The sequence below is a fragment of the Anoplopoma fimbria genome, chromosome 7, assembly GCF_027596085.1.
Source record: "Anoplopoma fimbria isolate UVic2021 breed Golden Eagle Sablefish chromosome 7, Afim_UVic_2022, whole genome shotgun sequence".
NCBI lineage: Eukaryota > Metazoa > Chordata > Actinopteri > Perciformes > Anoplopomatidae > Anoplopoma > Anoplopoma fimbria.
In genome coordinates this window covers 12,470,884-12,485,454 of record NC_072455.1, presented here as the reverse complement: position 1 = coordinate 12,485,454, position 14,571 = coordinate 12,470,884, and the positions used below count along the sequence as shown (strand labels likewise).

General features: G+C 42.6%; 1 protein-coding gene across 1 annotated transcript in view; it reads right to left on the bottom strand.

Moving 5' to 3' along the window:
* Positions 1–12,933, bottom strand: part of LOC129093459 (mitogen-activated protein kinase kinase kinase 11) — a 34,417-nt gene extending 21,484 nt beyond the window's left edge. Inside the window, 1 exon segment of the mRNA XM_054601486.1 lies at positions 11,107–12,933. Within this exon segment, the coding sequence (XP_054457461.1) occupies positions 11,107–11,863 (757 nt within the window). The 5' untranslated portion in view covers positions 11,864–12,933.
* Positions 12,934–14,571: the final 1,638 nt, after the last annotated feature.

The following is a 14,571-nucleotide window of genomic DNA, read 5'->3' as shown; positions in this document are numbered from 1 at the left end:
AACAAAAGCCTTTTAGCAGCTTCAGCACAAATACACACCACATTTTTCTTCCACTTCCTGAGCTAAGGCAGAGTGCATCTGCAGTTCAGCCTTCCCTCCTCCAACCGCCACCACCACACGGACGACGGCTGTCGCATTAGTCAGCTGCTTACTGGACGGTATGTGGCAACGCACTGTGTCCAAATCGGCTGCTGACCCACATAACGTTAAGTCTGCAGAAGACATCTTCAAGACAACACTGGAAAGTTTAAAGTAGTGCACTGAAGTCCGGACGGGGTAACTTCAAAATACTGCGGAGGGAACCATGAAAACAATTATCTCTGATCTTCATTGGATTTACATACATTTTATTTGGGTTATACAATAAAGATAAACAGGATTTTTCACCTGCATCCTCTGGTATCTCTCACCTGGGATCACATTTTGAGGAGGCGTGTTCACAAAAGGTGGCGATCAGAACAGGAAGTACACCTATCTTTCAGCAAAAAATAACGGCGAGTATCATGACTAGATCAGTCTTGCCCAGACAGAGCGTCTTCTTGAGGTGAAACCAACAATGTCGCCACAAAAGCACCGTGACAGATCACCATGACAACAGGACTGTGTTTGGTATTGTTTGTTATGCAGAAACAAGAGAGTGTCAGTTGCAGACATGACTCCTACCTGCAGAGTTTGGTGCTGGGACTGACTCAACGCGCCACTCGCTTAGCGAGGATCCCATTGTCAGGGAATTTTGCATGGTGCGTTCAAGGGCTGATTTTAAAAATATAAAATATTTTTAATTAACCCTTCTAAATGAAAACAAATCTATTCATTTGTATTTTTATATCAAAATCCAATGAGCTTTACTTCCTGTAAAACAAAATATGACGTGTGCTTATGTAAGCTAATACCAACTTTCAACCAATCTGTATCGCGATACATTCTAAGCCCGCCCACCTTTTAGCGGTTCAATCAAATGCGGTTTTGCAATCAATCATTCCATTTCACTGGGAAATACGTCACATTACAGAAGCTTAACATGGATTTCAAACAGATCCAGTTAAATCATTTTTTCCAATTATATTATTTTCCACTTTCACAGAGTTAAATCTTTTATCCAACAGCCGTCCTGATCACAATATATTCATTCTTTAAATGACAGTTGGTTTATATAATGCTGCTGTTGTTTTTCATGAAAAACAAACACAAACATGTTATTATATTCTATATGCTAAATACTAAGGGGATTCTGGGATATGTCAATGATAAGCAACAAAATTGATTTTGATGGATTTCAATTTTTTGTGCAGGAAACAATGAAAATAGCATGGGATTTGCCCAAGGGCAAACATGAATTAATTACTCAAACTAGTGGAAAACACTAGATTGGTCCTCAAGGGTCTGAGTGTCTGTATTTGGGCTACACAGTTTATTATTGATTTATGATAGGTGCTGAAGTTGAAAAAAAAACACCCAAAGACTGGATACAGTGTGTTCAAGCAGCTCGTGGAGCTAACGTTAGTTTAATTAGCTAGCTAGCTAGATCTAAACCTGCAAGCCAGTTGTCACACTAGCTGGCAAAATAAAGAGATATCGGCTGGAAATGAGAATTCTGCTTCAGTCTGAAATGAAGGACCCTATTGTTTCAAAAGTAACTTCCAGTATTCCAGTAATAATTTCCACTGGTAAATCTGCCATTGGTATCATTGTGAGCTGCAAAGGTGTCGTTTGAGAAAGCAGAACTTGACTGGCGTAGTAACAGACACTTAAGGGGGCTTAGCATTGGACTGCATTTACAGCACCTGAGATACCGAGAGCAAAAGCCTGGACAGGGTCAACGTCCTGCTCAAGGACATTAGAGAGGACACGTGGCCGTTGCTGAGCATACAGTACATGTAGTCATAGAGGCCGTGACCTTTCGGCTGCAGGCCACTTTCTCTCCAAACACCCAGTCCCGTCACCGCAACATGCCAGATGCAAAAGTCAGCTCCACAGAGCCGCTCTCTGCTCCGTCACTCTGCACCTCACTTAATTACGTTTTCTCCACATTTCAACGCTGGAGCTCCGTCCCCATCTCCATCGCTCGGCGCATTTTTCTCGTGTATCATTCAGCACCCCCTCCAAATCTCTGGCATTTAGACTGATATGTCAGTGTGTCAGCATGATGCAGCTATCGCTGGAGGTGGCTGAACAGCTGATGTTTTGTGTTCATTTTTTAAACCAGGAAATAAGACTAAAATATCTGAAAAACAAACAAACCACTGACCAAAATTAAAATATCTGTATTGGCTTTTAAAAAGCCACATCGGTTCAACCTAAGCCTCCTCTATGCTCCCTCTACCTTCCTTCCTCCCTCCCTCCCTCCTCCCCCTCCCTGCACTGCACCCGTAGGCGAAAGGGAGAATTCCGCCAGGGCGGGGGTTTTCCCCAGGAAGAACGGGAGCTTTGTCCCCCGAGGGACGAGGCCATAGGCTGACAGACAGTCTGGCAACTTCTGACCAGGCAGCCAGTGAGTGAGAGAGTGAGAGAGAGTGATAGGGCATAATCACAGTGCGGAAGATGAAACTAGCGCTGGAGTTTCGTCTCAGCTCGGAGGCACGCACTAAGTTCACCGGGTGTAGAGACAAGGCAACGTCAGTCAGTTTACAAACCAGGACACAAGTGACTTATAACTAGAAGACTCAGCACTCAGTCTGAGGAGGCGTTTTGTTCTCCTTTAATGTATCTAAAGATAGAAATGTGATTCAGGTTCTAACATTCACCATTAACACCAGTGTTTTTTGGTGTTTCCCACAACTTCTTAAAAATGACAAAACCATCGCGACCCAATTCACAATAGGCCTCATCTCTAAAATCACAAGAAAAGAGAATTTGTGCGTAAATTAATGTTGCAGACCCCCTTTTACTGCCATTACCACATCACCTTGTTTTATCTTAAATAGGTAAACTAGCCTTTTTGAACACATTAAGTACCTTTGATAAATCACTACTTTAGGCATTTGTTATTAAAAACATATACACACGTCAAATACTATTCATACATATACATGTATATTTTCACATAATGTATATATACATGTGTAAATATAAACATGTGTGAATATACATATATATATATGTGTATATACACATTTATACATACATATACAGATATACAAGTATACATAAATAAATATATAAATATACGCATACCTACATAAAGACTATGGAAGATTTTTTTTGTGAACGCCTTCTCTTCACTACAGTGTTATGATTAAATTAAACCTGACACCTTAATTGTCAGTTTTATTGTTACATCCTTGTTTTATCACCCTGCATAGTGGAGTGAGTTGACCCGCTTAATGACGTATTTAATGTACGAAGCTCTCCGTGCTATGCTGTTTATCAGGTTTGTCAGGTATCGCCTCTCCAGGTTGAAAAAGTCAGTGTCATCTATAATTTCATTACCTTCATTCAGTTACAAATGTGGTGTAACATTGTACTGGGGATTACCAGATCATAACTTGTGCAGTATCTGTGTCTGTTGCCAGGTTAAATGCTGTGAGGCCCTGAGGACGGTCACTTATTAACAATCCAGTGATCATGTGTTGAAGTTTAACCTTCTTTAGCATTAATCTTCCAAACTCAGACAGAGGGCCATTACTGACTGGAAGGTAGGGTTTGGAGGGAGCGCTGCTGTTCTGACAACGTAAATATGACGACTCCAACACAACCAGTAATACAAAGAACCAGGAACTACGGCTCAGGAACTTCTTCACTAGAAAGGGGCTGTAATATCACTTGACATTCAGTCTGTGATTGTAGAGACCTAAAATTAACATGGATGTGTTTCTTGACATCAATATGGACTTAAATTGTCTTTGAGGAAGTGGAACTGCTTCAAAGACATGATTTGAATTAAATTACACGAGATAAAGCTTCGGAAGTCACTTGCCTGTCTTGTTAAACAACATTTAAGATACGTTTTGAGACACACAAAGGTTGAAGTTGCAACCAAGGTGATGTTCCATGTAGGTATTTAAAAAAAATATACTTAGACAGTTGTCAATAAAGCGGAACAAAACCAAATGAATTACAAATGATGAAAGGGGGGAAAAGAAGCAAAAACCCACAAATACGTTGTTATAAATAAATACCTTCTCATGTCCCAAACTCAAACACCCTCATCCTAAAAAGGTCAAGATTAAAAAGACCACAAAGCCATCTCAAAGATGCCAGCTATAACAAAGTCAACAACTGATTGTAACATCCTTTGAGTTGGTTTCCTTCCTAAACTCACAACAAATGTGTGCTAATCCTCAGAGCCATTTTCTCCTCCACAAACAGACATGTAGGTCTTTCACTGATCTGCATGGGAACTGTCTTGTGATCTCTGTGGCGAGAAAGAGGCGGAGCTGAGAAAGAGGCGGAGCTGAGAACGAGGCGTCAGACCGGAGAAGGGAAAAGACAACAACAAACTCTGGCTGAGTTCTGGAAACCTCTCTACTTCCTGTGCGCTCTGACCTTCCAGTGTCTGCTCTTCTTTTTCTTTTTTCTTTTTTCTCCTCCTCCCCTGCAGTTGTTGTTCTGCCCCCTCACTCATCCGGCCCAAACTACACACAGGCACACATACACACACATACCGTGCGGCTTTCATGACTAAGCATGGTGGTGCACTCATTGTGTGGGCTCATCTCATTTTGCACCTACAGTACATAGTGTATACAGAATGTGAAGACAGGCTACATGGTGCAGATGTACAGTATTAGACCCTGGTCACTGTCTTATTAAAACTAAGATCAGGTCAGCAAATGGATATTAGTGTTCCCTTGGATATTTTGATTGCACTGCACTTAAGTATGCTTAGATAGTGTTCTATAATTTCTAATATTAATATAACATTTTTCTTACTTTCATAATGATGAAAGTAAGAAAAAGGCATAGTCAGGCTAGCTGTTTCCTATTTTATCCCGTCTTTATGCTAAGCTAAGCTAATCACCTCCAGGTTCCAGCTCTGAATTTCAAGCAGCCCAAGAATCTACTTTGAACCTCAGAGGATAAGATAAAATAAGATAATCCTTTAGTAGTCCCACAGCGAGGAAATTTGCAATCATTTTGTTGTGGATATGAAAACGGTCAAAGTTCAATACAACACTAAAAAAATGGCTTCTAGAGGCTTTGAACTATAACTACTGTTGTCATCAGTAGCTTCGACAAACCTTCAGCTGGATTCTGTCCATTCTCATGTTAAAGTCTTTTAAATATCCAGACGTAACCTGCTCTTTAATCCAATGTGAGCCAAGGACCTCTGGATTCTGCCTACCTGTCTTTTCCAGACTAAAGAATAAAGACAGTAGAGAAACAACGGAGCCAGACAGCTGGACCCCTCTGCCTTATCACCCACTGACACTCACTCTGAGCCAGCAGCAGCACCGCTGAGCTCTACCCCTGGTGACCCCTTTCCTCTCCCGCCAGCCCACCCCAGGCACCCCTCAGATATGCCAATCAGCAAGCTACTGCTGGAGTTGCAGCCATGTTTATGGATGGGTAACTTAATGACGATGCCTTTTCTTCTACACTTGACATTTGAGGTCACGTCTCCTGCTTAATAAAAATACTTAACCTATGCATTAAATGTGCTCTCTTCATGCCGGCGTAGCTTAAAAGTGGTGCGCTAGTCGAGTTACTCAGTAAAGTTTGAAAGCAGACACTTTGTGGGTAATTCATTCTAGAACAATGCTGTGTTCACACCGAACAAAAAGCTCATTTTTGCCTCGCCTTACTCGTCCCAAGTTGACCACGGGAACATTTGTGTTTCTTGGCGTCACTCGCACAAGATGCACCAGAGTTGACCTCCATGTAGATACCAAGAGATTGTTCAGAGCATCTTGGATACCAGCGTTTCTTTACATCTTCAAACATGGCCGAAATAACCAGTCTTGCTGCTTTGTCTTCGAAAAACGCTGCTTTTGTCTGGGTTCATAACATCATCCGGCGGCGTTTCACCAAGCTGTATTCACTGTATCCTGCAAGTCCCACCTGGGCTGAATGAAGCTGGTTTGCTAGAGGTATGAACCCGGATTAAACATATTTTTCTATGATTGAATTACAATAAACGGATTCAAAAGGGTGCCGAAATAATTATCTCATTAGTCTGAATTCATGCTTTATCATGTCTGTCCACGAGACATGAGCAAATTACTTTGAAAATGCATGTGTTTTTGAATGGAATGCGGATTGATCAGTATCTGCTATGCTAAGATTGTAGCTGCTTAATCAACACTCAAAATAATGTCATCTAGTCAAGAATACGACATAAACTGTAATGTGTATACAGAAACATTTATACACACAGATTTTAGTTTGGTCTCTGTAATATAATACAAGATAACTTTTTAAATCGCAGAGCTCTAGTTGCCCACAGATGGCTACTATCATTTTTAGCTACATTTCTGATCAAGACGTCAGTTGATCAAAAAAATCTCTAAAGGGCACAATTTATTAAAAAAATACGACAGCCAATGTAAACATGACGTCAGCTAGAGACAGCCTGTGCAGAACAAAGTTAGTATCTCAATGCTTTCTCGACACATGCACGCTGCGAAAGCACCGTAAATTCACCTCATTCTTTTTGCACGGAAAACTTGCATTTGGTGTGAACTCTCCATAAGAACAATGCCTTCTGGATCTTAACTTCAATCTTCTCATGTGTCAGGAATATGTGGATATCAATCTTACTATACATGTGCATGATGGCATAAAAGGTCAATATGGTGGTGCTGAGCAAAGGACAGATGTTTTTTTTGCAAACAAGGGCTGTATTGACATCCATTCATGGGTGATGATGGTAGTTAGCATGATCAATAGGTGCTGACTGAGATGAATGCCAGGTGTCTGACACACACACACACTGCATATGTATTGTTTATACTGTATGTAATATCTAGTCATTAAATAGGACAGAGGAACTTCTCACACATACACTGTTGAGATGAAACTGAAAGCAATAGTGCAGCTTTAACCACTAAATTTCCATCTGTAGATAGGATTTTTATCGTGTTCTCTCTCTCTAATGGCCAGCTGAACTTTGTTATTGACTCACTTGTAAACTAAAGTACACATTCTAAGTTGTAATACGGTAATAGGCCATAACCATACACAGGTGCATGTTCAGACTTTATCAGGTTTAAAATACCCCCATTCCATAATTAAAATGTCTAAATTGCCACCATGATTTCCAGGGCAATGGTGGTGTGTGTCTGTGTGTACAGTTGTTACAGGAGAGCAGTTCACCGCACACATGCAAACATCACACACCCAGCTGCCACACACACACACACACACACACACACACACACACACACACACACACACACACACACACACACACACACACACACACACACACACACACACACACACACACACACACACACACACACACACACACACACACACACAGGATGTTTGAGTGTGCTGCAGTGTGGAGCACTGGGGGCCCTGAATGAAAACATGCTGGTAGTGGGATGTATCAGATGTTTGTCCACCCGTGGAAAAAGAAAAAAAAAAAAAAGAAGAAGAAAGATGTGTTGATCCAAGATCTAACTGTGGCTTCTTCCTGAGAGAAAAAGGCCTGTGAGGTCCAGCCCAGTAAGTGCTTAGCTTGGCACTTTCCCCCGCCGGTTCTAAGTACAGCCGTGTGGTGATGCCTCGCTGTTTTTGCATCTATGAAGGCTTTGTGCAGAGAGATAACTGACAGTGGGAGGACGGCAACCCGACTGAATGGGCTTTTGAGGGCTGTTGCTGATAGCAAGGTTTTTACTCTAGCGGCAGCAAAAATGAATGTTCATATATTAATAACAGGCGACTAAACGCAGCACTAATGAATATTTCTATTGAAACCACGGAACAAACACGACAGACAGACAAAGTTAGCAACTAGCCGGAGAACATAGCGGAGCATTTAGCAGCTAAAGAGCCACATATCTTTCTGGGTAGTTGGTAGAGAACAAACCACAGCTACCAGAAGTGTGAATATTGGCCTCACATTTAATCTGCCAGGTGACCAAACACATGACTCCAAATGCGATATGTCAATGTTGTTCCGCTTCCACCCTAGTGGCCAAAAATAAAGTCCCAGCGAAATTGAAGTAGGAACATCTTTAATCGTGATGTTCCCCCCTATGAAGCTGAATATTTGAGCAGTGTACGATTACAAGAGGGATTTAAAAGGAGCGCTAAAAAGTGGACGGGGTTAGAATGACTCGCAATACAGACCTAAAGTGGACTTTTGCCTCACATAAACCTCTCTTGTCGCTAATATCTGCAGATTGATTGATGGATGGATCTCATGATACTAGCTTACGAGAGCATGCACCATTTTTTTGTTTTACAGGAAGGAAAGATGATCATATTTGCATATAGAAATCCGAAACCAAAATCTTTTTGCATGTATTTTCAATGTGATCTAAAAGGGGTTTAATAGGCAATTTTTAATTAATCACGACTTTTACATTTAAATGTTAATTAGCTGGATTTAAGCTGTTTTGTTGTGCTACAGCTGACAGGATAATAACAATCTAACTATCTAACCTGCAGACTGAAGTAAGCAGTGAAGTTCACCCTGACTTCTGTTTAGTAGTGTGTTCAGCACGCCAAGGTGCATCACGAGGTTTGTAGATAAGAAGAAGTCAAAGGGTTAGAAAAAGCTAATGTGGGTCGGGTTTCACACTCTTGAGGTTTTGAACCACGGATGCTGGCTGTCAGTCAGTGTGAGCTGACGGGGGTGAGAATGAAACCATTTGATAAAATAAAAACAGCAGCAGTCTCACCAGGATTCAGTGTTTCCTGCAGAAATGTGTGGTTAAGCGTCTGAAACCTCATTTAGATAACCACCAGATACTAAAACACTCGTCTGCTAAAAACAGAGAATGACTGAGTGCATAAGATGTGAAAAGTCCCCAGATTCTCATCCCAATATGACACAACAGTGAGAGATAGAGGCTCCTCTATTCTCTGTTCTCTATTTACTTTCAATGGAATTCCAGTTATGGCCTTTCTTCAGCGATCCTGTTTCATCAGCATCTTCTAAAACAGGCCAAAGCCCTCGGATGCTCATTAGCTCCAAACTGTATCTCTTGTCTACAAGCCATTCACGGCTAACAACTATATATCCATTACTAACAGCTGGTCAAAAGGGAACCTTCTTTAGAATGTAGTGATGTGCGGCTGGTGGTCGCTTTAGCGGCATATATTCATGAAAGAGTTTCTCTCTCAACCTCCCTCTTGTACCATCAGTATCCATGTGGTCCACTTTAGGCCACAATTGGAAATAGGTCTTGTGACAGATTTCTGACTGTGTGACTACAGAGCGCTGACGCAAAATTCAAGCTCATGAAAGAAGAACTTGAGTCATTAGTCTGAGGAACTGCCTCCACAATCTGAGGATTACCTTTGATGCTTTGGTACATTCTGTACTGTCTGCCTATCATCTGGTTTTCAAACAGGGTCTCCGTGTGAATTTTTCCTTTAAAATGCCCTTATGTTAAGATGCTCTCGCACCTGTGTGATAAACCTGTCGGCTAAACCTTAGCCCCCTCCAACCCAAACACCACCACCACCACCACAACAGGTTATTGTTAGCAGCACAACAGTGTCCTGGCTGTTTGGAGACATGTAGGGGCAAGCCAGGGACCAAGAATTGAAAAAGCAAGAGGCAGGAGAGCGATACGATCTCCCGGACGCACGGAGACAGGGATCGTGTTTGCGTTGGCCTGCCTCATGCACAAACACTATATTGACATAACTCAACTTTCTTTTTGCGCTATGGGAGAATTTCTTTGTTTTGTTTGTTATTTCCAGTACCTGACACAAGGGTGAAACAAAGTGTGTCCCAGAGAATTGGGAGAGGAACAGTTGAGCAAGACTGACGGAAACAGTTAGCGCTCGTTCTAAAGTGAAAAAGATGGGAGCGCTAAAAGGAGTCTGGGAGAAAGGTATTGTTAGGCTTTGCTGAATAGGGAGCATCTGATTTAAACGGAGTGTGGAATCAAGGGAGTAAGCCTTCCAGTGCCCCTAAGCAAGGTCACATTATCAGAACCTACAGCACTGAATGCTTTGCGGTGTCAGTCGTTCCCAGTTAAACCAGGTGGACCATAATCTAGTTTTTATTTCGGTGAGCGTCGGCGATCAGGATCTGCAGTAACAGAGAGTATGAGCCGAGGAAGGTTGAAAATCTTTTGCACCGCAACAGATACAGCCACGAAGCTGATGGGGGGGGGGGGGATATATACACTGCATCACAAGAATGATAATAACAGAGGGGAGGCTGCTGTAACATTCAGGTGGCTTGGTGTTTGGGTTGGATTAATGTGCTAGTAAGAGCTGAGAAAAGGCACTTGTTCTGCTTCAAAAGGAGGAGGGGGGGGAGGGGGGTGCTGCATCAGCGATACATCTCTCTGCAGTTTAGATTTAATGACAAGGTTCAATGCCTACGTGTCTGCTGCTCACGAGGGCCCGAAACTATGACGCAAGACCTTCCCCCCGACTGCCCCCGGACGGCGTCAAAGTCCAAAGCGTGAGGTGCTGAGACAGAGAGCCTCCTCCTGAATTCCTGAACTCTGCCAGCAAAGCGTGGCGTTTTGTGCTTTCGACGACACATATCTGCAGCCATGGCCTACATTTTAGAGAGTCACATGACTGGGCCACAATCAAAAAAGATTTGTTGGTCCACTACAAACTTATTTTTTAATGTAATGATCTTGAACTAGATCTCTAGATAAAATTGGTTGATTACCCCGAGACAATGACTTGGACTGTACCAATTATGGCACACGATCAAAAGTAGAGAGAAAATCCAATTTCCAAGACTAACGGGATGTTTGGGTTAATAATTCTACTGGAGCACAGTATGTTGAGGGAGTGAAAAAAGGTTGCCTTTGTTCTATATGTGGCCTTGTGAACACTGAGAGAAGCCTTCAGCAGCTTTGTATGTAGTACACCATGTTCCATCACTGCCACGGGGCATGTTGCCACCCAGCAGCCCCAGTAAATACGTCTGATCCCTTATTGTCATTAATCTAACACTGACAGAATGGCACTGGGTCTGATTGATGACCGACTCGCACTGCGGTTTGAAGGACTTACTGTTGTTGGACTTGAGATCCCGATGGATGACGGGGACGATGGCCTCGCTGTGCAGGTACAACATCCCCCTGGCTATCTGCACGGCCCAGTTGACCAGGACGTGCGGCGGAATGCGACGCCCGGCCAGCGCCCGGCTCAGCGCCCCTCCTGAGGCGTACTCCATGATGAGGCACAGGTTGGGCTCCTCCAGGCACACGCCCTTCAGGGCGATGATGTTCGGGTGTGTAAGCATGGCGAACAAACGCGCCTCCTGTCTGACGTTCTGAGCCGTCACGCTGATGTCCTCGTCCGGGTCTTGCCGGGCCGCCTTCACTGCCACCTCCCGGCCCCTCCATGTACCACGATACACCTTTCCAAAGCCCCCGACCCCGATGACCTCCTCCAGGCTCAGCTCCCGGAAATCCAGCACGTCGGGTTCAAACTGGGCAACCACGGCCGGGCTAAGCTCACCGACCACAGCGCTGCCCGGGAGCTTCCCATACCCGGTCGGCTTGAAGGAGCCGTAGTTGGACGGGAAGATGCCCACCTTGTTGTTGACCTTCCCCGCCCACCAACCCTCGTCCCCTGATATCTCAGAGTCCAGAGATAGGACTTCCACCAGGTCACCCTTACGTAAGGTGAGCTCGTCTTTACAGGACGCCTCATAGTCGAATAAGGCCGTCCACACAGGGTTGGTGAAGTTCCCTTTTTGTGATTGATCCAAATTCTTCCAGTTGGACAGCGGGCTGCGACTGAATATGTTCTTCAGTGGCTCCATGGAGCCTCAAGCAGATGTCTAGACTGGATCTGATTTTGCACCCAAAGGGTTTGAAAATAAAGTACAAAGAAGTACTTTATTGCGCCTCGCTCCCTTTCCTGTCTTTCTTGTTGGTTCATCAGGGACCAGTGAAATGTGTTCAAAAGCTTGACCAACAAGTGGGCTACAGAAGAGGATTCAAAGACGACTGAATGGTGAGTCTCTTTCATTCGTCTTGACATTACATGCAAAGCTCCCCACTTGAAAAACACAGGATCAGTTGGTTGAGAGATTGACTTTGTGTGATGGCGACGAGTGTTTCAGAGCTCAGAAAGGCAGCACTGTCAGCACTGAGTTTCTCTCCGTTCCATTGATGTGTGGTTTCCTCAACATGGTCAGAGCACATTATCACTTCACCAGCCTGTATTTAAGAGGCTCTTCAGTCGCCTCATTATGGGCAAATGAGCTCTCCTCTTCCCTCATTCAAAATTGCCACCTGTTGAGCTGTGATGTGGATGACTCAAAGTGTAGAGACCAAAAATGAAACTACCCAAAGCTTGTTGTAAAATACTTCAGAGTATTCCAAATGACGGTTCCCTCTACGTTCAGCTGTCCATTTGGAGTTCTTTATGTATTTTTAGCCATTAAGCGCAGTGGCCACCACAAGCAGGAAGCGCTGCGAAGAGGAGAAGAATAGCAGGAAAAGGAGCATTCAGTCCAGCCAACCAGTGTTTTACGACGAGTTCCAGGGCTAACCAGTGCGCACTAGCAAACCGAAATGTCCAATAACCGCGTCTGACCGCAACCGTGCGGCGCTCCCGCAGGAAATCCCGCATCGCTTTGAGCGAGAGTATCCATACTTACGGCGTTATCAAGAGCACGCAATGAGCCGGGCTTTATCACGACATAAAACCCGTAAGGAACCTCCGACTTTGGAACAGGAAGAGCTAATCCAAACCTGCTTCACTTTCCAGAGAGAAACACGCAGGAAAAACAAATCCCGTTAGTTCCCCAAATTGGAGTTCAGCGCGTGGCCTCGTCCTGCTCGGTGGTCTCGTTGTTACAGTCGGTATCCAAACAGCGCAATAACTTCCGTCAAAACTTATTATCATATTCCTCTTCCTCGGTCAGTGTTCACTCGTCCGGACCTCGAACCACTTCTACGTCTGCTTACAGGCAGTAGAGAGGGTGGGGTTTCAAAACTTTTTTTTCTCTCCCAACAGGAAAAGAGTCAGATGACAGGCCAGGGTGAAGCGACACGCAGTAACATAGCGGCATATCCGGTTATGACTGTCAAAATAAAACTTGGACGGACGGGAACGTTTTAGAGACAAAAGGCGGGTGGAATATTTAAATGTTGTTTGGTAAAGTTTCATTCAATGGGAACAAATTGTCAGTAAAAGTTTTCATGGTAAAAAAAAAGACGGTCAGCAAAACAAAAAGTCAATATTACTACTTTATACTTCATTTAATACTGAATTTAGCTGAAATACCTGTATCTGCATACTAAGATAATTGTGGCCAACTCCAATCGGACATTATCATGTATTATCCTTATTTGGACAATACATGATTAAAGAAAGGTCACTGTATCTATAATAAGTCACCAATTCCCTTTAATTACATCCCCCATATTTTATTTGTGTCCTTTTTGCATCATTTTGCTTTTTACTGTAATAAAAGTTATAAAAAGCAACATGTATTTTCAGTACAGTGAAGTATCCTTTCACGTTAGAGCAAGTTTCAGACTCTTTTATATTATTCTAATATTACTCTAAAGTTGCGAGTGTTCAATTTTATAGTATAAAAGTAGGTTATTTATTTCAACATTTATTTCACTGTCTAAGTAAAAGTCAAAAATCATTTGTGGTGTTTATGGATTAGTTATTAGTTAGTTCTGAGCAACCGGTCTGAATTTGATGTATTTATGACTTTTATTTTGAATAAATTTTCCTGTGGCTACTTTTCTGCTAAGTGCTAACTAACGCTAACATTAACACTGCTGCGAGGCCAGAACGCTGGAGGTGAGTCAAGCTAGCAGAAAACAACAATGAAGAGGAAGTGCTTGCCTTTGGATTACAATTATAGACACAACAGAAGTAGTAAATCACCATAGTGTTGAAATGACCAGGATATCGATTTTATTATGTCGTTATTTATTTAGGATGTGACTCATGTTTTGGAGTGAAAAATGCATTTAATATATTTTAATTTACTTTAAATTTTCTTCTTACCACACCGCACAGTTTAGCGCGGCTTTTATTTTGAAATACACCATATAAGTTATATTTGTTAATTATGGCTGACTTGGTATTGATGGTAACAGGTGGCAAATTAACCTGAAAAGAAAAAACGCTCAAAAACATTTAGTACGAGGCAACACATAGACATTAATGAAATAATATTCATATATGTGGGCAAGTTTGTCCATTAATCTGTAATTATTATGTGCAAACCCCATAATGTGCAAACCCCAAGAAAGTGTTATTTTCCACACTCTGCATGTATCAAAGCATTTATATTTCATACGCCATATGGTTAGTTTAAATCCATGCAATTTGCTCTATTGCTATCTACAACGATTGTTATTTGCTCCCATCTGCTACTATAACACCACAGTAAAGTGTCCTCCTGTTAAATCAGTTGAGACATTATGCTTTAGTGACATTGAGTCCAAACACTCAAGGACAGCAGTTCATTAAAAAATGTTCCCCACAGTCAAAGAAAGG